We start from the raw sequence: 25,133 nt of genomic DNA, 5'->3' as shown, positions 1-25,133 counted from the left end.
AGCCATGGCAACATAGTAAGACCCTGTCTCCATAAAAAAGTTTTAAAAATAAGCCAGGTGTGGTGGTGCATGCCTGTAGCTACAGCTACTCAGAAGGCTGAGGTGAGAGGATCACTTGAGCCTAAGAGGTCAAGACTACAGTGAGCCATGGCCACACCACTGCACTCCTGCCTGGGCAAGAGAATGAGACCCTGTGTCAAAAAAAAAAAAAAAAAAAAAAAAACTGTTATACTGTTGGGGTGCAGTGGCTCACACCTGTAATCCCTGGACTTTGGGAGGCAGAGGTGGGAGGCTTGCTTGAGCCCAGGAGTTCAAGGCCAGCCTGGGCAACACAGGAGACCCTATCTCTACAAAAAATTTTAAAATTAGTCTGGCGTGGTGGCACTTGCCTATAGTCCCAGCTACTCAGGAGGCTGAGGAGGGAGAACTGCATGAGCCCAGGAGATTAGGGCTGCAGTGAATCGTGATCCTGCCACTGCACCCCAGCCTGGGAGGCAGAGGGAGACCCCGTCTCAAACAAAACAAAATAAAAGAAGAATTGTTATTTAAAGTTAAAACTCACTATCTGTCGAGTTCATAATTCTTTTTCCACCTTACAAATATTCTCCAACACAGTGCATTTGTAGTCACCAAAATTGCTTGAATTTCTGGGTTGTAAAATGTGTGAATACTCCCCACCCCAATTTCTTAAATTTAAGAATGCCACTTCTGGCCAGGCGCAGTGGCTCATGCCTGTAATCCCAGCACTTTGGGAGACCAAGGCAGGCAGATCACGAGGTCAGTAAATCGAGACCATCCCGGCCAACATGGTGAAACCCCGTCTCTACTAAAAATACAAAAATTAGCTAGGCGTGGTGGCACGTGCCTATAGTCCCAGCTACTCGGGAGGCTGTGGCAGGAGAATCGCTTGAACCCGGGAGGCGGAGGTTGCAGTGAGCCAAAATCACACCACTGCACTCCAGCCTGGTGACAGAGCGAGACTCCGTCTCAAAAAAAAAAGCCACTTCTCCTTCTGAATATTATCAATATAAGTAACTAGGTTGGTTTATCTTAGGTATATGATTAGATAGCATGAAAACTACCTCAAGTTCAAGTTTAAATCATTGCATATTTAAGCACTGATTGGCCGGGCGCGGTGGCTCAAGCCTGTAATCCCAGCACTTTGGGAGGCCGAGACAGGCAGATCACGAGGTCAGGAGATCAAGACCATCCTGGCTAATACGGTGAAACCCCGTCTCTACTAAAAAAATACAAAAAACTAGCTGGGCGTGGTGGCGGGCGCCTGTAGTCCCAGCTACTCGGGAGGCTGAGGCAGGAGAATGGCATAAACCCGGAGGGCGGAGCTTGCAGTGAGCTGAGATCCAGCCACTGCACTCCAGCCTGGGCGACAGAGCGAGATTCTGTCTCAAAAAAAAAAAAAAAAAAAAAAAAAAAAAGCACTGATTTTACCAAATGTAATATATAAAGGTAAACTAAATTTACACAACATAAATTATTTTTCTTTTTCTTTTTTTTTTTTTTTTTGCTTCTAGATATGATGCCTTAAGAACAACTCAACAGCCAGGCGCGGTGGCTCACGCCTGTAATCCCAGCACTTTGGGAGGCCAAGGTGGGTGGATCACGAGGTCAGGAGTTCGAGACCAGCCTGACCAACATGATGAAACCCCGTCTATACTAAAAATACAAAAATTAGCCAGGCGTGGTGGTGCATGCCTGTAATCCCAGTTACTAAAGAGGCTGAGGCAGGAGAATAGCCTGAAACCGGGAGGTGGAGGTTACAGTGAGCTCATATCAGGCCACTGCACTCCAGCCTGGGCAACAGAGCAAGACTCTGTCTAAAAAAAAAAAAAAAAAAAAAGAACAACTCTGTTCACATAAATTTCCTTCAACATACATTGCAGCTAAGATGTATACAAGATTTTACATGTATTTTGGAAGAAATCACACAGAAGCAGCTGCTTTCTCAATAAACTTGGCCAGCTTCACATCTTTTTTGGTCAGTTCACCACAGTCATGTGAGGTGAGAGTTATCTGGACCTAAGAAAAAGAAAAGCAGTTTTTAAAACTCTGAGCAGCAAATCATGGTTATTTTCCTTTGGCAGTTCAGAAATCAGTCTATTATTCAACATTCATATTTGAGAATTAGGGGGATTAAATGATCTAAAAACTACTACATTATGAATAAGCAAAACATTTCCAAAACCCAGTGAACTCCAGGGGCACAGTTTACATCAGGCTTGGCTCAACAGCAACCTTGAAATAAAAAGTTCTCTCCCATGAAGAAGCAATGCAGCTGCCAGAATCTCAAATCTTATTTCTTTAACTAAAAAGAGAGACTGAGGTTCCACTTGAACTCTCATTACTTTAATTACACCAACTATTTTCAGGCCACTGAGAAAAACCAAGCTATCAAATGTAATATCTTAGCAGCAACGTTTAAAAAGCACATTTTGAGGCCGGGCGCGGTGGCTCAAGCCTGTAATCCCAGCACTTTGGGAGGCCGAGACGGGCGGATCACGAGGTCAGCAGATCGAGACCATCCTGGCTAACACGGTGAAACCCCGTCTCTACTAAAAAATACAAAAAAACTAGCCGGGCAAGGTGGCGGGTGCCTGTAGTCCCAGGTACTCGGGAGGCTGAGGCAGGAGAATGGCGTGAACCCGGGAGGCGGAGCTTGCAGTGAGCCGAGATCGCACCACTGCACTCCAGCCTGGGCCACAGAGCAAGACTCCGTCTCAAAAAAAAAAAAAAAAATTAAATTAAAATAAATAAATAAATAAATAAAAAGCACATTTTGGCCGGGCGCGGTGGCTCAAGCCTGTAATCCCAGCACTTTGGGAGGCCGAGACGGGCGGATCACGAGGTCAGGAGATCGAGACCGTCCTGGCTAACACGGTGAAACCCCGTCTCTACTAAAAATACAAAAACTAGCCGGGCGAGGTGGCGGGCGCCTATAGTCCCAGCTACTAGGGAGGCTGAGGCAGGAGAATGGTGTAAACCCAGGAGGCAGAGCTTGCAGTGAGCTGAGATCCGGCCACTGCACTCCAGTCCAGGCGACAGAGCCAGACTCCGCCTCAAAAAAAAAAAAAAAAAAATTAAATTAAAATAAATAAATAAATAAATAAAAAGCACATTTTGGCTGGGCACAGTGGCTCACACCTGTAATCCCAGCACTTTGGGAGGCCGAGGCAGGCAGATCACCTGAGTTCAGGAGTTTGAGATCAGCCTGGCCAACATGGTGAAACCTCGTATCTACTAAAAATATAAAAATTACCCGGGCATGGTGGTGCACGCCTGTGATACCAGCTACTCGGGAGGCTGAGGCAGGAGAATCACTTGAACCTGGGAGGTGGAGACTGCAGTGAGCTATGATGGTACCACTGCACTCCAGCCTGGGCAACAGAGCCAGACTCCACCTCAAAAAAACAAAAAGGAAAAAAAAAAAGCACATTTCCAAATTAGGGAAGTGGGAGTAAAGGGCAAAATTACGAGCTAAGAGAAGCAACTAGCAAAGAAAAGTTTCGCCTGGTGCGAAGGTGCTCTGGATTATTCTAATAAGTCACGTGAGTATTGTGAAATTCTCTTTCTTCAAAGATTTTCATAGAGAAGACGTCACAGAAATCTAGATAAGACATTCCAAATGGCATGACCGTAAAGGCAAGGATACTTTTGGAGGAACAAGGCTCTTCTCACTGTGCCCCCTCAAAACTTTTTAGTCTGTCCTTTGTCTTAAATAAGGTCAGTTCCTACACAGGATACAAAATTTAACAGTTCTCAAAGCACAGTTCTTGAGCAAATTTATTTCAACGAGATAAACAAGACTATATTTATCTGATTTGCTACCATTTCTTTCAATAATTTACCTTAAGTTTTGAAACGTATCTGCATGGCTGATACTCCAGTTTAATTCAGGAGCCTCATTTGGCCCAACTTTCTCATATTAGCTTCAGCAGAAAGACAAACATGAAAATAAAGAGCTTATTCACTGTTCTTAGGAGCAGATCTGAAAATGTGTTACTAATTTGCAATAATACACAGGGATTCTGAGAGAAAGGATAAGACTTTCTTAAGCTCGATGACATTTAGCTGCACAAGATGACAAGGAAGAAAAAGTTTCTTCAACTCCGTAATTAAGGTGATTCCCAAATAAGGCAGTTTAGTTACCTTGTTGTATACATTGAACCATTCTGGGTGATGATTCATCTTCTCTGCTTGTAGGGCAACTCGGGACATAAAGCCAAATGCCTGCATAAGATGAAGTCAAGAGTAATTACTGACATTGTCCTCTACCCTGAGCCTGAGAGACACAACAGAGCAATCCAACCAAATAAAGACATGCAAGGATCCTTAGGGAAGCCTGTGGAAATCAAATATGAAAGGACTGCTCTCTGCAGGCCTCTGGGGTCACAGTGCAGCAGGTCTGTGACCTACTGCTGGATGGTGAAAAACTATCAGGCTCAAGTAAACAAACCAGGAAATTGGTCTCACCCAGTGACCCGTCTGGACTATTTAATTATCCTCAGGACGAGACTCTACAAAATAGCATGGGAATAATTTCCCTTCAACCCAGTGCTCCAGGTCTCACTACCTGGCTCCAAATATTAGGAGCCAGTTTTCTTGCAGCTCTGCTCCTTTTGTTTTTAGTGATTGGGTTGCTACCTAACACAACCCACAAGACTACAGAAAAAGGTCTCCTGAGGGTGTCTTAAGCAAAAGCACCAGCAGAAATGAACAACTTCTTCATCTCACCTCCCATGCAGGACAAGAACAAATCAAAGACTATTGGCACCTAGAGTGAAACAAAAGCCCAGCTTGCCTGCTTGGGTTCTTCCTGCTACTGCCTCACACTGTCATTTCAAGGTGACAGTGCACCCACCGCAGGGCAGAAGGCAAGCCAGGAAATGAGAAGAGGGCTGCAAACCAGTAACATGATTAAGTGTGGACTGACGGGGCTCTGTCTTCATACCACAGCGGGAGTGGAAACAATTTTGTTAAGCAGAAGGCAGACTTATCTTGAGAAGAGGGAAAAAACTCATTTTTTTGTTTGTTTTCAATTTTTATGAAGGTAACTGCAAACAATAGGAGAGTCTGTCCCTGTTGTTCCAGAATGCAGAAATACTTGGTAAGACTCTTAGGGTAATGGCACATGAATTACAAAGTTACAGTGGAATTAACAGGGCAGTACCCATTACACCCACGTAAATAAATATTTAACTTCATTAACCCTATCCAGAAAAACCAATATGATGTTAGCTGAGCTAACTAAATCAACTAATTTTGGGATCACCAAATGACCGAAGTGTGCATTTCCTAGTTAACAGTGAGAAATACAGAAGATGCCATTTTAAACAATTCTGTATCATTGACTATGGTACCTCTCTCGGAGCCAATTTTATTTGGGATAAAGATTTCCATGTTGATATTTAAGGCCTGAAAGTTTTCCCTATAGGAAAAGGGAGAAAGTTCAACCAAAATCCATTTAACCACGTATGGAATTATCTGTGGAAAAACAATATTCACTTTCCCAGCCCTTCTCATCTCATAATCTGATTCTCTAGATTATGTGAAGGGAAGGAACAAAAGCCTGGTTTTTGTTTTTATAGAGACAGGGTCTCACTATGTTGCCCAAGCTGGTGGAATGCAGGGACTGTTCACAGGTGCAATCATAGCTCACTGCAGCCTCAACCTCCTGAGCTCAAGGGATCACTCAAGGGATACTCCTGCCTCAGCCTCCCAAGTAGCTGGGACTACAGGTGCACGCCACTATGCCCAGCCAAGAAAGTCTGTTCTAATTATTCAAACACAGAGTTAACCCACATTAAACTACACGTAAGGAGAATTTCTACTCTGCCTATAATGCCTTATTCTTGTTTAGCATTAGAAGATGTACAACGCTAATCAATATCACTGATATACAGCAATGCAATTGTTAAGGGCATGGCCTTTTGAGCCAAGGAGTCCTGGATTCAAATCCTGATTCTACCACTTAATTATCATGCAATTTAACTATAAGTCTCAGTTTTCTTTTTTCTTTTTGAGACAGAGTCTCATTCTGCTGCCCAGGCTGGAGTGCAGTGGGACGATCTCGGCTCACAGCAGGCTTTGCCTCCCGGGTTCAAGCGATTCTCTTGCCTCAGCATCCCAAGTAGCTGGGGTTACAGGCACCTGCCACCACGCCCAGCTAGTTTTTGTAGTTTTACTAGAGACAGGGTTTCACTATCTTGGCCAGGCTGGTCTTGAACTCCTGACATTGTGATCCACCCGCCTCAGCCTCCCAAAGTGCTGGGAATATAGGCATGAGCCACTACGCCTGGCCCTCTCAGTTTTCTTATCAGTAAAATGGAGATAATAATTTTAAAAGTCATGTGATTACATTCTAATAAACAATGAGATAAGGTATATAAAGGTACTTAGCACAGCACTTGGTACAGAATAAGAGCTCGATAATGGCACATACTGCTGTCACTACTGCTTCTGACCAAACTACACAAGGTAAACCTCACAAAACACAATGAGCAGTGAAAAGCTCTCCATGGGATTGAGAATCTAAGATTCTAGTTGCTGTCTCCCAGCAGAATGGCTCTTTCCTTATTCCAGTTGTCATGAATAGAGACTCACACATGTATAGCAAACAAATAGATAATACACTGTGGGGTAACATCCTGATGCACACTGACTGGGGAAAGCAGCTTAATGGCAAGAAATTATGTGTGCACAGTCACTACCCAAGTTCTTACACCCTGTGGTCACAATTTCTTTGAACCATGTCATTCTAAAATGTCTAAAGTGATGCCTACAATTCCTTGCCATTTCCCATTAGCCAAGTGGATCAAGTGGATGATTGGAACACAGTCAGAAGTGGTCCTCAAATCTTTGACCGCTGGCATACCATCAGTACAGTAGCAAAATCTATTCCATCACAGATATAAGGCTTGAAAGGAAACACACCCACAGTCGAAGAGGCATACTGATCAAAGAAAAAGCATCTACCATATCTACATACAATTAAAAAAATGTTAAGACACATCAAAACACCCTCAAATTTGTATTTTCCTCAGCTTTGCATATTTCCCTTCAACCGTCACATAATATTTGCATTTAATAAAATACTACAAAGCCTGATAAACCATTTACACAGGATTTATTCCTAATTCTTCCTTGGGGAAAAGAATACTCAGTCTGCTCTGGAAGCAAAAAGACAATTCCATAATCCTTCTTCCATGTAACAGAACCAACCAATTCCCAAAATATTTATTTTTAAATCTACAAATTAAAAACATCTATCAAAATATACACTCAAAGAACTACTTCAAGGAATTTAGATGACTGAACAGGAGAGAAAAAAGGCAAAACTCAAACTGAAAGTTTGATTATCTGGAATACAATGAAGAAGATACAATGCCAAAAAGCTGACTTAGCAGATGGTGAAAAGCATCTGCTTCTTTCAAAGATTTCTTTTTACAGTCTTAGCTACTTGCTTATGGGATTCCAGCTGGAATCTAAAGGCTTTGAGCCAACTAAAAGTCAGAAAAGCTAGAAACAGCCAGAAGCAGAACAGACATCACTAACAACCCCGTAAGAGAGCCAAGAGGACAGGATCCAGAAAATGGGCAAAATGAAATAGAAGTCAACAAGAGTTTAGAAGAACTAGTACAGAATAAATGTATAGGACAAACAAAGGAGATCTAACCTAAAGATTGTTGTTGGCCGGGCGCGGTGGCTCACACCTGTTGTCCCAGCACTTTGGGAGGCCAAGGCGGGCAGATCACCTGAGGTCAAGAGATCAAGACCATCCTGGCCAACACGGTGAAACCCCATGCCTACTAAAAATACAAAAATTGGCTGGGCATGGTGGCGTGTGCCCATATTCCCAGCTACTTGGGAGGCTGAGGCAGGAGAATCGCTTGAACCCAGGAGGCAGAGGTTGCAGTGAGCCAAGATCATGCCACTGCACTCCAGCCTGGTGACAAAGCAAGACTCCATCTCAAAAAAAAAAAAAAAAAGAAGACCATGTTGCTACTTAACTGAACAAAAATATGAAACCCTCCAAAATTAGAGTGTAATTTAAGAAAACTACATGACTCAGAATACTTGGGGATAAGAATTTTTTAAAAAATAAGTTTTCCAAAAATAAAGGGTTTAAATCTATAAATTGTAAGAATTCAATCATACATACATACTGTAGCAAAGTTAAACTCGGAAAATTAAAAAATCCTTTTGGCATCTAATCAAAAAGATCAATTCATCTATAAGGATGAAAAGAATCTGGCGGGGTGCAACGGCTCATGCCTGTAATCTCAATACTTTGGGAAGCCAAGGCAGGCAGATCACTTGAGGTCAGGAGTTTGAGACCAGCCTGGCCAACAAGGCAAAACTCCATCTCTACTAAAAATACAAAAATTAGCTGGATGTGGCAGTGTGCACCTGTACTCCCAGCTACTGGGGAGGCTGAGGCAGGAGAATTGCTTGAACCCAGGAGGCGGAGGTTGCAGTGAGCCAGGATCACACCACTGCACTCCAGCCTGGGCGACAAAGCAAAACCCTGTCTCAAAAAAAAAAAAAAAAAAAAAAAAGAATCTGCTGACCTCAAACATTCTCATACCAACATTCAACATTGTAAGTCAGAGGAGCAAGACCTACAAAAACTTTAGGAAATGAAAGTTGAAAACCAGGAATTTTATACCCAGCTAAGCTGTTGTTCAATAAATACAAAAGACAGACATTTTAGAAATGTAATAACTCAGGGAATAATTCTCACTCATCCTTCTTGAGGAAACTATTAAAGGATGAACTATAAGTAACTATGAGATGAATGAAGAAACTATACCAAAGGTATTAGCAGTAAGCAATACATTTACTTTTTAGGAATACATTTAAAACAACTGTGGGAATTACAGTTACAGAATGGAATGCATATGTTATGAACTATTAAAGGAGTTTAAAAGAGAAAGGACAAGATGAGGAAAGTACGTAAAAGTAAACAAAATCTTTGAAAGATGAAAGATCAAGTTAGAGACATAAGTATATTTAAATGTGTAAAACTTAAGTACTAAGGCTGGGCACAGTGGTTCATGCCTGTTATCCCAGCGCTTTGGGAATCCAAGGTGGAAGAATTGCTTGAGGCTAGAAGCTCAAGACCAGCTTGGGAAACATAGTGAGACCCTATCTCTACAAAAAGCTTTTAAAAAATTAGCTGGGCATGGTGGCATGCACTTGTAGTCCTACCTACTCGAGAGGCTTAGGTGGGGGGATCTGTCAAGTCCAGGAATCTGAGGCTACAGTGAGCTATGATCATACTCCACTGCACACCAACCTGGATGACACAGCAAGACTCTGTATCTGATTAATTCATTAAACATAAGCACTAGGACTGAAAAATATAAACTAAAATTAAATAGTGAATGAAAAGTAGGAGAAAATATTATTTCAATATTGCTTTGTGGGGGGGACCACAAATGCTATCTAAAGAAACAGAAGACTATATTTTCTTTTTTTGTTGTTGTTATTAAGATGGAGTCTCACTCCGTCGCCCAGGCTGGAGTGCAGAGGCACAATCTCAGCTCACTGCAACCTCTGCCTCCCAGGTTCAAGCAATTCTCCTGCCTCAGCCTCCCGAGTAGCTAGGATTATAGGCACATGCCACCACACTTGGCTAATTTTTGTTTTTGTATTTTTAGTAGAGACAGGATTTCGCCATGTTGGCCCAGCTGGTCTTGAACTCCTGACCTCAAGTGATCCACCCACCTCGGCCTCCCAAAGTGCTGCGATTACAGGTGTGAGACACAATGCCCAGCCAGAAACAGAAGACTATATTTTCTATGTAAAATTATAGGTATATAATTTTAGGTATATACCCATAATTTTATAGGACCTTGTAGACACTATATATAGGTATAATAGTACATATATATGTATATAATACTATATATAGGTATTATATATGTATACAATATACTATGTTATCCATAAGGTATTATCAAATGATAGTATCCACAAGAATCAAAATAAAAATATAAACATTTCCAGTTAAGTAAAGAAGTAAAGAAAAACACAATTAAAATGAAACAAAGAAAACACAGTCCATATCATAATTTAAAATAAGGAAGAAAAAAGTATTTTGGTTCTGCCATGTTTTATAAGACTAAACCCATCTGTCCAATCAATAAATGTAAAGAATGTAAATCCAACCAATCAAAATAAACAGAAAACTTTCACACAGGATCACAAAGCAAAATTCAATCATTAAAAATAAAAGCACATAGCAAATGCAAAAAAAAAAAAAAACTTGTTAATAAATTATATTGAACAGGCTGATTTAGGGCAAAAGTCCTGAAGTGGGTAATTTGCATTTATAAATCTGCATCCACCAATGAAGATTAAATAATTATAAATATCTACACTACAAAGAATAACATGCATTTAATAAGCCCATGTAGGAAATATAGGAATAAATAGAAAGAAACATTTATAGTTGGAGACTTTAATTCACTTTTTTTTTTTTTTTTTAAAGAGACAGGTTCTCTCTGTCTCCTAGGTTGGAATGAGTGGCACGAATATAGCTTACTGCAACCTTCAACTCCTGGGCTCAAGGGATACATCCTATCTCAGCCTCCCAAGTAGCTAGAACTACAGGCAAGTGCCATTATGCCTGGCTAATTTTTTAAAATTTTTGTAGAAATGGGGTCTTGTTATGCTGCCCAGCCTGGTCTTGAACTCCTGGCCTCAAGTAATCTTCCCACCTCAGCCTCTAAACCTCTAAGTGGCAGGATTACAGGCATGCGCCACTGCACTTAGCCTAACTTACATCTCTTAACCCAGGACAGATTAAACAAACAAACATAATTTTAAAGGTAGAGATAATTGCTACACTTTAAACTCTAAAAACTGAGAATAACACTTTTAAAGCGCTCATCAAACATTCACAGAAATTAAACATATATTAGTCCACAAAGAAAATCTCAATCAATTCCAAAAAGTAGAAATAGTACTGACAACATTCTCTGGAATGCTGATAGACAGGAATAGATGCACCCTTCCTTAACATGATAGAATACATTCTCAGTCCAAAGGCAGCATCAGTTTTGTTAGCATCATTCTCTATAGGGAAACACCAGAATTCCCATTAAAGTCAAGAATGAGACCCCAAAAAAAAAAAGTCAACAACCTTCTCATACAAACAAAAACCAATTAGAAAATATACCGAAGAAAAGATACCATTTAAAATGGCACCGAAAAACAATCTAGGATTAACTTAACAAGAAATTTATGAATTCTATTTCCAGAAAACTTTAAACTACTACTAAGAAATAGATAAATCTTACTACATTAAATTTTTTTTTTTTTTTTTTTGGCCGGGCACGGTGGCTCAAGCCTGTAATCCCAGCACTTTGGGAGGCAGAGACGGGCGGATCACGAGGTCAGGAGATCGAGACCATCCTGGCGAACACGGTGAAACCCCATCTCTACTAAAAAAATACAAAAAATCAGCCGGGTGAGGTGGCGGGCGCTTGTAGTCCCAGCTACTCGGGAGGCTGAGGCAGGAGAATGGCGTAAACCTGGGAGGCAGAACTTGCAGTGAGCTGAAATCCGGCCACTGCACTCCAGCCTGGGCAGCAGAGCGAGACTCCGTCTCAAAATAAATAAATAAATAAATAAATTTTTTTTTTTCTGTACTCCAGGAAGAAGACAGGCAAAAAAAATTTTTTTTCTGTATGGTAATAAAATCCAACAAACAAAATCAAAAGATAAACAACAAATTATATTTGCAGTATATACTTCCTTAGCATATAAAAAGCTCCTACATATTAATAAGGAGACCAACTGCCCAGTATTTTTTAAATGAGCAGAGGACATAATAGACAGATAACAGAAAAGAAATTCAAATGGTTCTAAAACATAAAAACTGCTAAATCTCAATCATGATAAGTACAAATTAAAAACTAAGTTAAACCTAGTAGCTTGACAAAGATCAAAATATTTGCTAATATTCTGTTGGTGAAGATATAGAAGAAAAGGTATTCTCATATACTGCTGGTGAATATAAGTTGATATAATCATCATGGAAGGCAATCTGACAGTATCTGTCAAAACTGAAAATGTCCATGCCTTTAGACCAAACAATTCTACTTCTAGGAATTTGTCCTGCAGACCCACTCACAAATTACAAGAAAGGTCATTGCAGCACTGCCTGTAATAATAATAGACTTGAAACAGCAAAATCTCCATCAAAAGGGAATTGATTAGAAAGATTATGGTACATTTACACACTGGAATACTATGTAGTCATTAAGCAGAACAAGGAAACCATTTATCCTCTGATATGGAGGTACCTCTAAGATACATTACTAAATGAAAAAATATGCATAACAATAGTTCATGAAGCATATAAAAAGGAAAGAAATTATATGCTTGTGTATGCATTAATATCTCTGGAAGGATATACAAGAATGATGGGAGCAATGGGGAATGATGACGAGGAGAGTGTAGACTGGGAACTGGATGGTTGAGAATCACAAACAGGAAGACTTCCTATATTCTTTGGTACCTTTTGAATTTGCACCATGTGTATACCTAATCTATTTTTTAAAAATTAGTTTGGGAAAAAATGAACAAACCATGCAAATGAAGTTCCCACTGTAAAAGGAGCTGGGATCCTTTAATGTACATAATCTGGTTCATATTAAAATATTTTGGCTCACGTTAACTTCTTAACATATGCCTACCTGTTTAGGTGGGTTTTTAGTGCCAATTTACAGCATAGTTTGTCTATGAGCCATGTTCTGTTGAGCCACGGCCATTTCAAACAAACATATGGCCAACAAATAACATATAATGGCTGATAATAGTTTCAGTCTTTCCTCTACTGCAAATTACAAACATTTTATGAACAAGTCAATGAATGTATGATGAAGTATGACTCTTTAAGTTACTCTACCATTTTAAGGAATGTAAGCAATACAATCACAGTAAATTGGGCCAATGAAGTTTGTCATTTGGAAATCTCCAAAGCACCAGCAATTAAAGATTTTTCCATGAACCCCAAATCAAGTATTCTTTGGGAACTTTAATTTTTCTTAAACTTCCTTTCGTTTCATTTTATTCCATGAAACTATGAAAGACTATCAGATGCACGTAACCAAGACAAAAATCCTACATCAATCTGTGAAACGTTTAACAGCACCTTGAATTTAAAATATAGCTTCAGTCAAATAACATGTATGATTTATTAAAGTTCTAAGACTTCTAGCACATATTTACAATACAAATCTTTCATTACACAGAGCAATTCTCTTTGATATACATTCTTAAATCAGCTGCCTTTTATATTTTGATTAGACTATTTCAATTATGCACTAAAAAAGAACATATCTCCCACCAAGAAAATGAGCACCAGCTACTCCAAAGTAATTTCCCCAGTACAATCTCCATTAAGCCTCTAAATACTTCCTTTACTAATTCAATGAATTAGACCTCTATTGTTTATGAATCACCATTATGTTTGTAGGCCTATAACCCTTCTTTTATAAAACACAATTGCTATGGAAGGAAATGATATTTATGTCTGATTAGAAATGAAAACACTATTACATAAATCAGTTTGGGCATTTCTTCACGTCTTGAAACATGATCAGCAATTTACTCTAATTGGTGATCAAGGAAACTATCTTGTGATCAATTAAAGTAATTACCAGATTCCGGCAACACAACCTACCTTAATTTCAGCTAGAGTCTGCACTTCTTCAACTTTAATTAAAAATAATGAAAATTATTAAGCAAAATGCAAGGCAAGATCATTGCCAAGCACGCACATGTCACAGGACAGGACCTTCCCCTGGTGTTGGTGACTTATCAACCACATAAACACTTTCTACTGCACCAAGTAAAGGCGTTCTTTGCCACAGAACATGATTACACATCTCACCAAGACTTTCACATGGAAAACACTGTTAACTGTTCTAGTCACCGTAAAGGAAACGTCAGATTTTAATTTGTAGGGAACACAAGAATATTCTCAACTAAATTGTGAGGAACAAATCCAACCAAAGATGTATTTGATCTATGCTTTTTTCCTCTGGACTGTCAGACATATTTTGAGCACATTGATCAACTGGGTTCAATTCCTAGCTCTGCTATTCACTAGCTATATGACCTCAGAAAAGTTACTTAACTTTTTAAATGAGTTTCAGTTTCCTCATATGTAAAAGGAGCTAATTCATGTAATATACTTTACAGTATGCCTGGCACTCTATTAAGCACTCAGTTAATGCTAGTGATTATTATCATCATCAACAACACTTTGATATTATAGTGTCTGTGGCCTGGAAAGGAAGAATTCCTTTCCAAACCTAGCAGAAGACCAATTTGAAGGCCAAAGAAATTCACCTTTACAAGGCTCAGAAAACCAGAAACATCTTTAGCACTGTTTCTCTGAGTGGGTGTCAGCATGGGAAGATTTCCTTGCGGAACTGGCAATCTGTCAGCGAGTATCTCAGCCAAGCAGGTGACTCATGTCTCCCTGAGGATGTGGGGCTAAAGGCCTGCTTGAGGACCATTCCCTGTGCAGTCCCTTGTGTGTCTGGGGGCAGACACAACTCCCACCAATCCTAAGCCACTAGTCTACCTGCCATCTACTTGATCCGCCACAGAGCTCAACATTTCCAATAACTAGGGCCAAGAATATCCAACTATGAAATTAAAACTGGCTTCTCCACGCACTGAAGACAATGTCCACAAGCTACTGAAAAACCTGCCTGCTCTTCCAGGCCCTAGAAGAAATGAGTCCCCCTTAGCTCATGGTAATAAGTACATTTTTTAAATGTCACTGAACAGGTCACCACCTGTGAGATAGCATGCTCACTTCTAAACATTGCTTTCAAAAGCTGTTTTCATACTGTAGCACCTTGGAGCCTTTAAAAAAAAAAAAAGTTTCGGCCGGGCGCGGTGGCTCAAGCCTGTAATCCCAGCACTTTGGGAGGCCGAGACAGGCGGATCACGAGGTCAGGAGATCGAGACCATCCTGGCTAACCCGGTGAAACCCCGTCTCTACTAAAAAATACAAAAAAAAAAACTAGCCAGGCGAGGTGGCGGGCGCCTGTAATCCCAGCTACTCAGGAGGCTGAGGCAGGAGAATAGCGTAAACCCGGGACGCGGAGCTTGCAGTGAGCTGAGATCCAGCCACTGCACTCCAGCCTGAGCCGACAGAGCAAGACTCCGTCTCAAAAAAAAAAAAAAAAAAAAAGTTTCAAGTCACTACTCTTGGCAATTGCCATAATTGCCTACACAGCCAATTGGAAAAATATGGCAACTCTTTAGCTAATGACATGGTACCATCTTCAACATTCACTGTTAAATGAAAAAGCAAGGTGCAAAACAACTTTCTTTTGCAGAATTAGGACTTACCAATACATCAGTAAATTTATACTGAATTCCCAGGTTAGGAAAACTCCTCTTAAGATAGCAGTATACTAATATAAATCCACTCTTCTCCAGGTGGTAGGGTTTACACCCACAAAAAAACCTCTACACGTGATTTTACCAAAGGGTTCTTCATTTCTGTTCCATCTTTAGTGGAAGTTCTCTAACTAGATAGAGTTCACAGAGCTGATGTATACCAAAAAGACATTCTGGTCAAGGTGATCACTCGCTATGAGTATCTTTTCCCTGAAGAGATACTACTTGATTCCAAATCCCTCTGCACCTAAGTTTAAATTCATTTCCCCATATCTTCATCAGCTACTATTGGGCAGACCAACTGCCCAGTCTGATTAGCTCTTTCTTAAATTTCTCACCATCTTTCAGTTTTGCTGTCTCAGAATTAGCAAATTTCACCAGTTTTCTACCCATTCTTTCCTCCTAAAGCAAACCGAAGCCCTGGTTTTAAAACCACCCCAAGAGATGCCCCTTACCAGAGTTCCCTAGTGTCAAAAGAATTTGTGATGCTTTGCAATTCACGGGGGCTGTTCGTTATTGCCAACCAGCTGCCTCAGAAAAGTCCTGTTGGAGGTTTTCTTCCCTAATCTGCAGATAATCCTTATTTGTTGGCTTTCATAGTCTTATGAGGTGAGAGGTATTGCAAAGACTGCCAAAGTTTAGTTAGTTTTGTTTTAGCAATCCTTTTAAAAATTGAATTTAAGTTCCTTGGTTCTGTCATCATTACAAAATTATAAAAAATTCTACTTCATATAAAGAAAAATGACCATAGGCTTCAACTTTGTGCTTCCAAACCACTAAGATAAACAAAGTACCTGGCCAAATACATTTTTAAAAATTGAGTGGCCGGGTGCGGTGGCTCACGCCTGTAATCCCAGCACTTTGGGAGGTCCAGACGGGCAGATCACGAGGTGAGGAGATCGAGACCATCCTGGCTAGCACGGTGAAACCCCGTCTCTACTAAAAATACAAAAAAGTTAGCCAGGCGTGGTGGCGGGTGCCTGTAGCCCCAGCTACTCGGGAGGCTGAGGCAGGAGAATGGCGTGAACCCAGGAGGCAGAGCTTGCAGAGAGCCGAGATTGCACCACTGCACTCCAGAATGGGTGGCAGAGTGAGACTCCGTCTCAAAAAAAAAAACAAAAACAAAAACAAACAAACAAAAATTGAGGCCGGGGGTGTGGGCGCAGTGGCTCACGCCTGTAATCCCAGCACTTTGGGAGGCCGAGGCGGGTCGATTATGGGGTCAGGAGATCAAGACCATCCTGGCTAACACGGTGAAACCCTGTCTATACTAAAAATACAAAAAATTAGCCGGGCATGGTGGCGGGCACCTGTAGTCGCAGCTACTTGAGAGGCTGAGGCAGGAGAATGGCGTGAACCCAGGAGGCGGAGCTTGCAGTGAGCCGAGATCGCGCCACTGCACTCCAGCCTGGGGGACAGAGTGAGACTCCATCTCCAAAAAACAAAAAACAAAAAAAAAAAAAATTGGGGGCCGGGCACAGTTGCTGTAATTCCAGCACTTTGGGAGGCCAAGGCGGGCAGATTACCTGAGGTCTGGGGTTTGAGACCAGCTTGACCAACATGGAGTAAACCCTGTCTCTACTAAAAATACAAAATCAGCCAGGTGTGGTGGCACATGCCTGTAATCCCAGCTACTTAGGAGGCTGAGGCAGGAGAATTGCTTGAACCCAGGAGGTGGAGGTTGCAGTGAGCCAGTATCACGCTATTACACTGCAGCCTGGGCAACAAGAGCAAAACTCCGTCTCAAAAAAAAAAAAAAAAAAAAAAAAAAAAAATATATATATATATATATATATATATATATTATATGCTCAAAAAAATATATATGCTATTTTTTTGAATAGCATGCAAAATGACAGTCTACTCCCTAACTTTTCTTCTTTATAATCAACTGACTCCTTTCAGGAGACATAACTATTACTAACACTACATAATTCCAGATTACATATGACATGAAACTATCTTGCCCTATTACCGCAATAAAAATAATCTCTATGGATCTACTTTTAAAGAGAGAGAGAAGGCAAAAGAGCTTCTGCTCAAATTGGGATGTGTTAAGCTGAAAGTCAAGATCCTACAATAATAACCAAAAGGGTGGAGGAAGAGAACAAGTGCTCTGGGCAGGAAGAATGCCCACTCCCCCATCATCTGTGGGGCAGCCACAGCTACCTAAAAAATATTTTAAGGAAACAAAGCAACACCTAAGTTTGGCTTAGTGGTACAGTAAATACATTTTTTATAAGTAGCACACATTTTGTAAAATAGAGTATTATCCCATTTCACATCACAAAATATCTAATGGTCTAAAGCAGTTGCACATCAGTGAAATAATGTTTATCCTTTCTTTTGCTTATTTTTAAACTAGGAATCCATTCCCCTTTTAAAAGTTTTTAAAGCACAGTTTCTGCAACATTTGCTAATATTTTCTGCAAGAAAAGTACATCATCCAAATACTAGCGCCTGACTGGACATCCTGATAACTCCATAGAGGAACTCCAGTCATAGACGGCATCAATGCATCCATGGAAGAAAAAAGCCTGCCAGAGCCATGTTTCAGAAAACTGTGTCAAGCAAGAAACCCAGCAAAGAAACCATCTCATAAGTTGTCTATATTTGTTTCAAAATCCACACACAGGTTGCAAACTTGGAATAGTCCTTGAACCTGTGAGAATCTTCAGAAATGGAGCTGAAGGAAACCACAAATACATTCAGGATTTATCCTCAACCTGTTATTTTTCTCTCCTTAAGCCTACCCTTATAGGTTGGGTAGACTTAAGGAGAGAAACATTCCTACCCTTATAGATGGAAAGTAGGGATTTTTTGCTTTTGTGTTTTAAACAATCTTATTTAATTATATTTATTTATTTAATAATAATTTTAATTATTTGTTGAAGAAAAATACCAGGGCTTATAGCCACATAGAAAGTAAAGTAAGCTTAGCACTTACCCTATTTTTGGTATCAAAGACAAGGTATGGTGGGTAGTATCCTCATATCCTGAAAAATGCTAATCCTAGCTATGTCTCATTCTATGGCCTTGAGCAAATCCTAAACCTCTCTTGCCTCTACTAGTCTGTAAATCTGAGGCTCTACTACTTCTTAATATCATTATTGGGTGTAAGGTCTCACAAAAGTGCACAGAGTGCTTTGCACAGAAAATGTGCTTCTTTGGGACACTGAAGCGGTTCCAATTTGCTTGAATCATACATAAAGTAATTTTATGTCACTTTTTTAAAATCTAGAAAATCTGTTCTGTGTAGCCAAACTTAGCTGTATCTTGAATACAAATGAAATATTTTAAGTCTCTGTGTCAAAAATTCACAAATTATGCTAGTAACTCAGAAAATAGCAATGAAGAGAAAACATTTAAAATAATAAATTCTTAAGTCAAAATTTTCAGCATTTCTATATAAATTATCTTCAGCTGTTGATCTAGGAAGTTTCTGGAGGGGTTGGTTTTTTTATATATGTAATTCACAATACCCTGAAAGAAAGAAAAATGGTTTGTTTTCATGAGTGTATATAAACAAGACCGTTTGATTTCTCCTCTTTAGAGCAGGCTCCCATTCTGTTCCACCACAGAGCAATCACCTTCTCTGTGCAGGTAGGGCTGATGGGCAGGCAGCACACAGCAAAGCTCCATCTCTGCAAAGACTGCTCAACTCATTTGCAATCCCATCAGAGGAAAGTCATGCAACTGGCTCTAAACCATCAGGGCAAAAAAAGTACACTGCTGGAGCAGGAGTGAGCAGGAGTGTGCTGTCATTTGATGCAACTGCTACAGGGAAATTCTTCCCTTTTGTTTTTAAAAGTTTATTATTTCATACCTTATGCAAATCATACTTTATATATTAAGCAATAATATTTGAGACATACTCAAGTCAAATTAAAGGCTTCAATAGCCTTGCCAAAAGCACAGTGATTTTCCTATAAAAAATTATTCCAATTTGTTGATCTTACATAGGATGAAACATACTGTAACAATCTTCATAATTTATGTCCTGTTGGGACACAATGATTTAAAGTAACATAATACAGAGCTGCATCACAGCTAATCTAAACCACCTGACCAGATAAACACCAGCTTCCCTTCTCTCTTCAGCAAGGGCATTTCTGTTTATTGTCATATCATTTCCTCATTCTAGGAACATGCAGAATAAATGCAGCCAACCTACATTTCAGTGGGAGGCTGAGCCGGTCTTTCCCATGTCAGGAGGTTTGTGAGCACACAGGTACCAGTACAATGTCAAGGGTTTATAAGACAGAAAACAATCCAAGAATTCCACCCTCAAAATCATTTATGGCGAAGCAAATACGGATTCATCCAGTACAATCTGGACCAGGTGTGGTGTTATAAACCACAGTCTTTTGGTTGTTGTTTTTGGGTTGTTTTTTTTTTAATGTCACTGAAGACGTAATTCTTTAAAACAAATTATAGGGCTTACTCTGAGCCAGATTTTTATAACTGCTTCAATCATGCCTCATGCCATGCTCACAGGCACTCATGATCTGATTAACCAAACTGAAATGCCTATATTAACCAATGTCTCTTAGGGGTGAGAAATCTTGGTAGAAGAAAAAGACAAAGAGCACAACATGGCACTGACCATGTTCATTTCTGTTGTACAACTGCATAGGCAGATTTCAAATTGCAAGATTTCTCCAAGGTCCAAATACCTTCGCCCTCCTCACATATGCAAAACCTTACTAGGCACAGGGAGGTTTTTAGGGGAACTTAAGGGAAGGGTTTAAAGTTTCAATCGTGAAAGAAAAAGTGCAGGAACACATGTGCATTCGGCAGATAACAATTCACTGAAAATATTTTAAATCAAAACAAAACGCCTGTCTGACCAAATTTTTATAAACTTGGTTGGGGAAGAGGAAAACAATTTTTTAAGGGTGGTTTCAAATATTGCTTTCTGCTGTTGCTGAGAATTTTCAAAGCTTTTCATGCTCCATTGGAAACAGCTCTCTTCACAAACTGTTCTAGTAGGTCCTGCCAAAGAAATGGTCTGATACACTTTGTTACAAGTTTATCAATTTGCTTACCCAGGCAAATATATATAATTATCTTTGCCCATAAAGATCAGTGTAAAATAGGATCCCTCCACTGAAAGCAATGACATTACTAAAACATAAGTGGATGAGACAGTACTAGCAGACCAGGCGTTTGCTCCCCAACCCCAGTTCCACTGCAGTCCACACCGCATTCCTACCGCTCCTGGAAGGCATAGAACCTAAGACAACTTGACGAACACCATTTTTCAGTCTCTTGTGGGTCTCTGTACAGGAATGGAGACAGCAAGTAGTGACATTTCTGTCACAACCTGGAGCCTTTTGATTCACTAAATTAAAGGGAAAATAAAATTTTGAGGTATCCTTTTCAGGCAATAGACATTCAGTAACTTGGGTGTGAACCTGACACCATGAGCATTTGTAAAAGTTTAAGGTAATAGATTACAAATCTGTAGTACTGGTGGCATTCTGAGTTAGTGCTATCAATGGTGACTTTTCCTTAAAAGTGATTCTTTTTTGTCCTAAAGCACTCGTAACCTAGACTGAGGCCCCACTTGCTAATTCATGTTTCCATGATCTTTGCACCTTATATATACCGCCCCCAGTTTTCAAACCACTTCAAAATCAGATCACACTGCTCCGAAGTCACAAGGGCTTCGGTCGCCACGGGTTACTATGGCCTCATGAATGGAAGGGGTTTTCTGATGACAAAGAGCCTGTCCCTGGGCTGTAATGTGAATGTCATCAAGCCCAGATCTTCTCACAATCCTGGTTTTTCATTTTTATTAATCCCTGTACCAGAAGTTATCCCAGCAATTCCATTTCTAGATTTATGCCGTATGGAAACTCTTACACTTAAGCACAAAGAGACACAGGATGCTTGTTACAGAACTGACAGTAATAAAAAACATCTAAATGTCCATCAATAAGGAAATCAATAAATGATAATTTATTTATGTATTTGATTTGCAAAGGAATAAGACATTTTTAAAACACATTTACTGTATCAGAAACAGTGCAATATGATGGAAAGAACATCAGACCAGGAATCCAAAACCTGGGCTCTCAACCCAGACCTTGAACAAGCTATATGACTTGGCTGGGCTGTGTTTCCCATCTAGGTAAGATGAGATGATATGAACCAATCACACAGCACAGTGCCCTCACATACACAGTAATGTTCAATTTTTTAAAACTAATAATAATATTATCATCTAGTATACACAAGGAACAGGATATCTCTGATTACTTTCTATTTTGGTATTAATCATAAATTACTTTTTCATTTGCATCATTTACATGGCAACACCTGAATAACATCTTTTCTGATCAAGTAGCACCTCCTGAACATAACTCGATTCTTGGTGACTATGGATCTGAGTGTATCTCACCGCCATTACTCTGACCACTGATTCTCATCGTTCAGTTCTAGGGACTAAGAAGAGGAGGGGAAAATATAATGTGCATTTATAAAATAACTGCTCTGGACCAGGCACTCGCTGCAGCCCCGTGAACAGGTTTGTCATTTCTATTTTACAGAGGAGAGAACTGAGGCCCTGAGGGGTTAAATCACTTGCCCAGAGTCACGCACCTCATAAAAAGTGAGGCAGGGATGCAAATTCAAGTCCCGTATGTCCAGCTCCAAAGTCTCCATGTGTGCATGTTTAGGTACAAATTCCTGATGTCAGATTATACTTTTTCCTTTTTTTTTTTTTTTTTTTTTTTTTTGTTGAGACGGAGTCCCGCTCTGTCGCCCAGGCTGGAGTGCAGTGGCGCGATCTCGGCTCACTGCAAGCTCCGCCTCCCGGGTTTACACCATTCTCCTGCCTCAGCCTCCCGAGTAGCTGGGACTACAGGCGCCCGCCATCTCGCCCGGCTAGTTTTTTGTATTTTTTAGTAGAGACAGGGTTTCACCGTGTAGACCAGGATGGTCTCGATCCCCTGACCTCGTGATCCACCCGTCTCGGCCTCCCAAAGTGCTGGGATTACAGGCTTGAGCCACCGCGCCCGGCCATACTTTTTCCTTTTTTTTTTTTTCTTTCACTTAAAAGTAAATTTTAGGCCTGGCGCGGTGGCTCACGTCTGTAATCCCAGCACTTTGGGAAGCCGAGGCGGGCGGATCATGAGGTCAGGAGATCGAGACCATCCTGGCTAGCACGGTGAAACCTCGTCTCTACTAAAACTACAAAAAAATTAGCCGGGCGTGGTGGCGGGCGCCTGTAGTCCCAGCTACTTGGGAGGCTGAGGCAGGAGAATGGCGTGAACCCGGGAGACGGAGCTCGCAGTGAGCCGAGATTGCGCCACTGCACTCTACCCTGGGTGACAGAGCTAGACTCCCTTTCAAAAAAAAAAAAAAAGTAAATTTTAGCAAAAATAAGGTTCCTACAATTTTTTTTTTTTTTTTTTTTTTTTTTTTTTTTTTTTTTGAGAGAGAGAGTCTCACTCTGTCACCCAGGCTGAAGAGCAGTGGCGCGATCTCGGCTCACTTCAAGCTCCACCTCCCGGGTTCACGCCATTCTCCTGCCTCAGCCTCCCGAGTAGCTGGGACTACAGGCGCCCGCCACCTCACCCGGCTAATTTTTTTTTTTTTTTTTTGTACTTTTTTAGTAGACACAGGGTTTCACTTTGTTAGCCAGGATGGTCTCAATCTCCTGACCTCGGGATCCGCCTGCCTCAGCCCCTATAATCTTATTTTTTAATTTAATTATAAGAGATAAATAAAGTACAACAGGTTTTAGAAAAAGAAAAAATTATGTAGTTTTTTTCCCTGTGCCCTTTTTTCCAAAACTGTTATAGTATTCATTTAATTATGTATCCTGAATCACTTTATAACATTAAAACATCCTACTCATTCTCCATGTGGCACCATGGTTTTCTTTACTTATTTTTAGAAGCTTCACAGTCTCACATAGCACGAGTGATTGTCTCTTTTAGAAACCATTCTATGGTTTCATGTAGAAGAGAGACATGTATACATCTTTTAAAGTCAGACCTTCTGAATATAAAGATTCTTTGAACTCTCTACCAATATACATTGCAGTTTCAGAGACAAAATTAGAGAAGCAATTCTATACTTGGGGATTTACGGAATAAATGAAAAGGTTTTTTAAAATCCCTTTGTTTCAACTCCCAGGGGAAACATTAGATAATATGACAAAGTCCTCTTTAGCTGAACACCTATTAAAGCAACCAATTAATTCAGATCTAGTGTGCCAAACCAATGACAATTAAACCTGTCAGAACAAACAATCTACCTACCAAAACTGAAATGGCAAGGATATCATCATCAAACCCTCCAAGGTGCAGGCAGTGTGTGCTGTGGAAAGATCCTCAAAGTAGACTTCTCAGGAACCAAGTTCTTTTTTTTTTTTTTTTTTTTTTTGAGATGGACTCTTGCTCTATTGCCCGGGCTGGAGTGCAGTGGCACGATCTCAGCTCACTGCAACCTCCAACTCCCTGGTTCAAGCGATTCTCCTGTCTCAGCCTCTTGAGTAGCTGGGATTACAGGCAAGTGCCACCATGCTAATTTTTTTATTTTTAGTAGAGACAGGATTTCACCATGTTGGCCAGGATGGTCTCCATCTCCTGACCTCGTGATCCACCTGCCTTGGTCTTCCAGAGTGCTGGGATTACAGGCGTGAGCCACTGTGCCCAGCCAGGAACCAAGTTCTTATGCTCAAAATACTTCTTCCTGTCACATTTGTCTGTGGACATGACACTCAACCTCCATACTCAGCCCCTGCACTTGTCCAGAAGAGGGCCACTCACCAAGGGATTGTGAGGAGGCTGAGAAGTCAGGAAGAAAGAGCTTCATTCATTTCTATCTTTAGTGCCTAGAGAACAGAGTGTTGCTCTGAAATAAGTCATATCTTATGTTTTCAAAATTATGATATTTAAAGAGTTTCATAATGAGGTCAAAGTCTCCACTACCCTCTGGGTCTGCCTAATCTTACCTCAAGCACCCAGTGCAAACTTCGGAGCCATTCCTACCCTGGTGTTCTGAGATACATTCTTTACTGAAACCTTGGGAAATATGACCACCTGCACATCCAGGGTTATAAAAAAACAAATATGCTGCACCATGACTATGGGGTATGGGCGCAAGGTCAGAAATAAACTGGGGTGGTTCTAAAAGAAATGTACAACCCAGAGAACCAGGCCTCAGGAGACCAACAGGGTTGGAGCCGGCAGGAACCACAGCAGTTACTTGCCCTAAACCCCGGAGGCTTGGAAAATCATGCCTTACAATTGTTAGAGTTTGAATTCATTTTATTTACAAGAGTGGTGCTCTGTTTTAACTTTAAATCTCTCTGGGCCATGCAGAATATAATGGAAAATTACTCAAATAGTCCTGTGACACCAGAAGTCCACAGATAGAGAAAGGAAGGTGTGCCTGGGTGCAGGTCTAGCTCTCTTGCCTGGGAGAGTTACTTCTCCCTCTCAGCCTCAGCCTTCCCATAATGGGAAGAAGTAGGTGGACCAATGATAGGTAGAGTTCTTCCCACTGTGTGACCTGATGGCCAACATAAGGAAAAAAGTGCCATGTTCCTGATGATTTAAAAAATTTCGTATTACAGAGTGGGGGTCTCCTTAAGCCGGCAATCATATTGTTTAGAAAGAGAGGGCTAGTTTTTCATGGTGGTTGGGAAAGAATCTAGAGTGCTCTAT

The 25,133-nt window shown here is 40.5% G+C and overlaps 1 protein-coding gene across 5 annotated transcripts in view; it reads right to left on the bottom strand.

The window, feature by feature from the left end:
• PCBD2 (pterin-4 alpha-carbinolamine dehydratase 2) overlaps positions 1 to 25,133 on the bottom strand; it is a 59,083-nt gene that overhangs the window by 5,609 nt on the left and 28,341 nt on the right. For 3 of the 5 annotated variants that reach the window (XM_030927634.1, XM_030927632.1, XM_030927636.1), the window contains exons 3-4: positions 4,165 to 4,245; positions 1,925 to 2,037 (exon numbers count right to left, since the gene is read on the bottom strand). In XM_030927634.1, coding sequence (XP_030783494.1) covers positions 1,942 to 2,037; positions 4,165 to 4,245 — 177 coding nt within the window. In that variant the 3' untranslated portion in view covers positions 1,925 to 1,941. Of the gene's footprint in view, positions 1 to 1,477; positions 2,038 to 4,164; positions 4,246 to 25,133 lie in introns of those variants that run through there. The other 2 variants (XM_030927633.1, XM_010359919.2) reach the window with 2 other exon arrangements.

The sequence above is a fragment of the Rhinopithecus roxellana genome, chromosome 3 (assembly GCF_007565055.1).
Source record: "Rhinopithecus roxellana isolate Shanxi Qingling chromosome 3, ASM756505v1, whole genome shotgun sequence".
Lineage (NCBI taxonomy): Eukaryota > Metazoa > Chordata > Mammalia > Primates > Cercopithecidae > Rhinopithecus > Rhinopithecus roxellana.
Note: the sequence above shows the minus strand (reverse complement) of the source record. Positions and strands in the feature narration are given on the sequence as shown.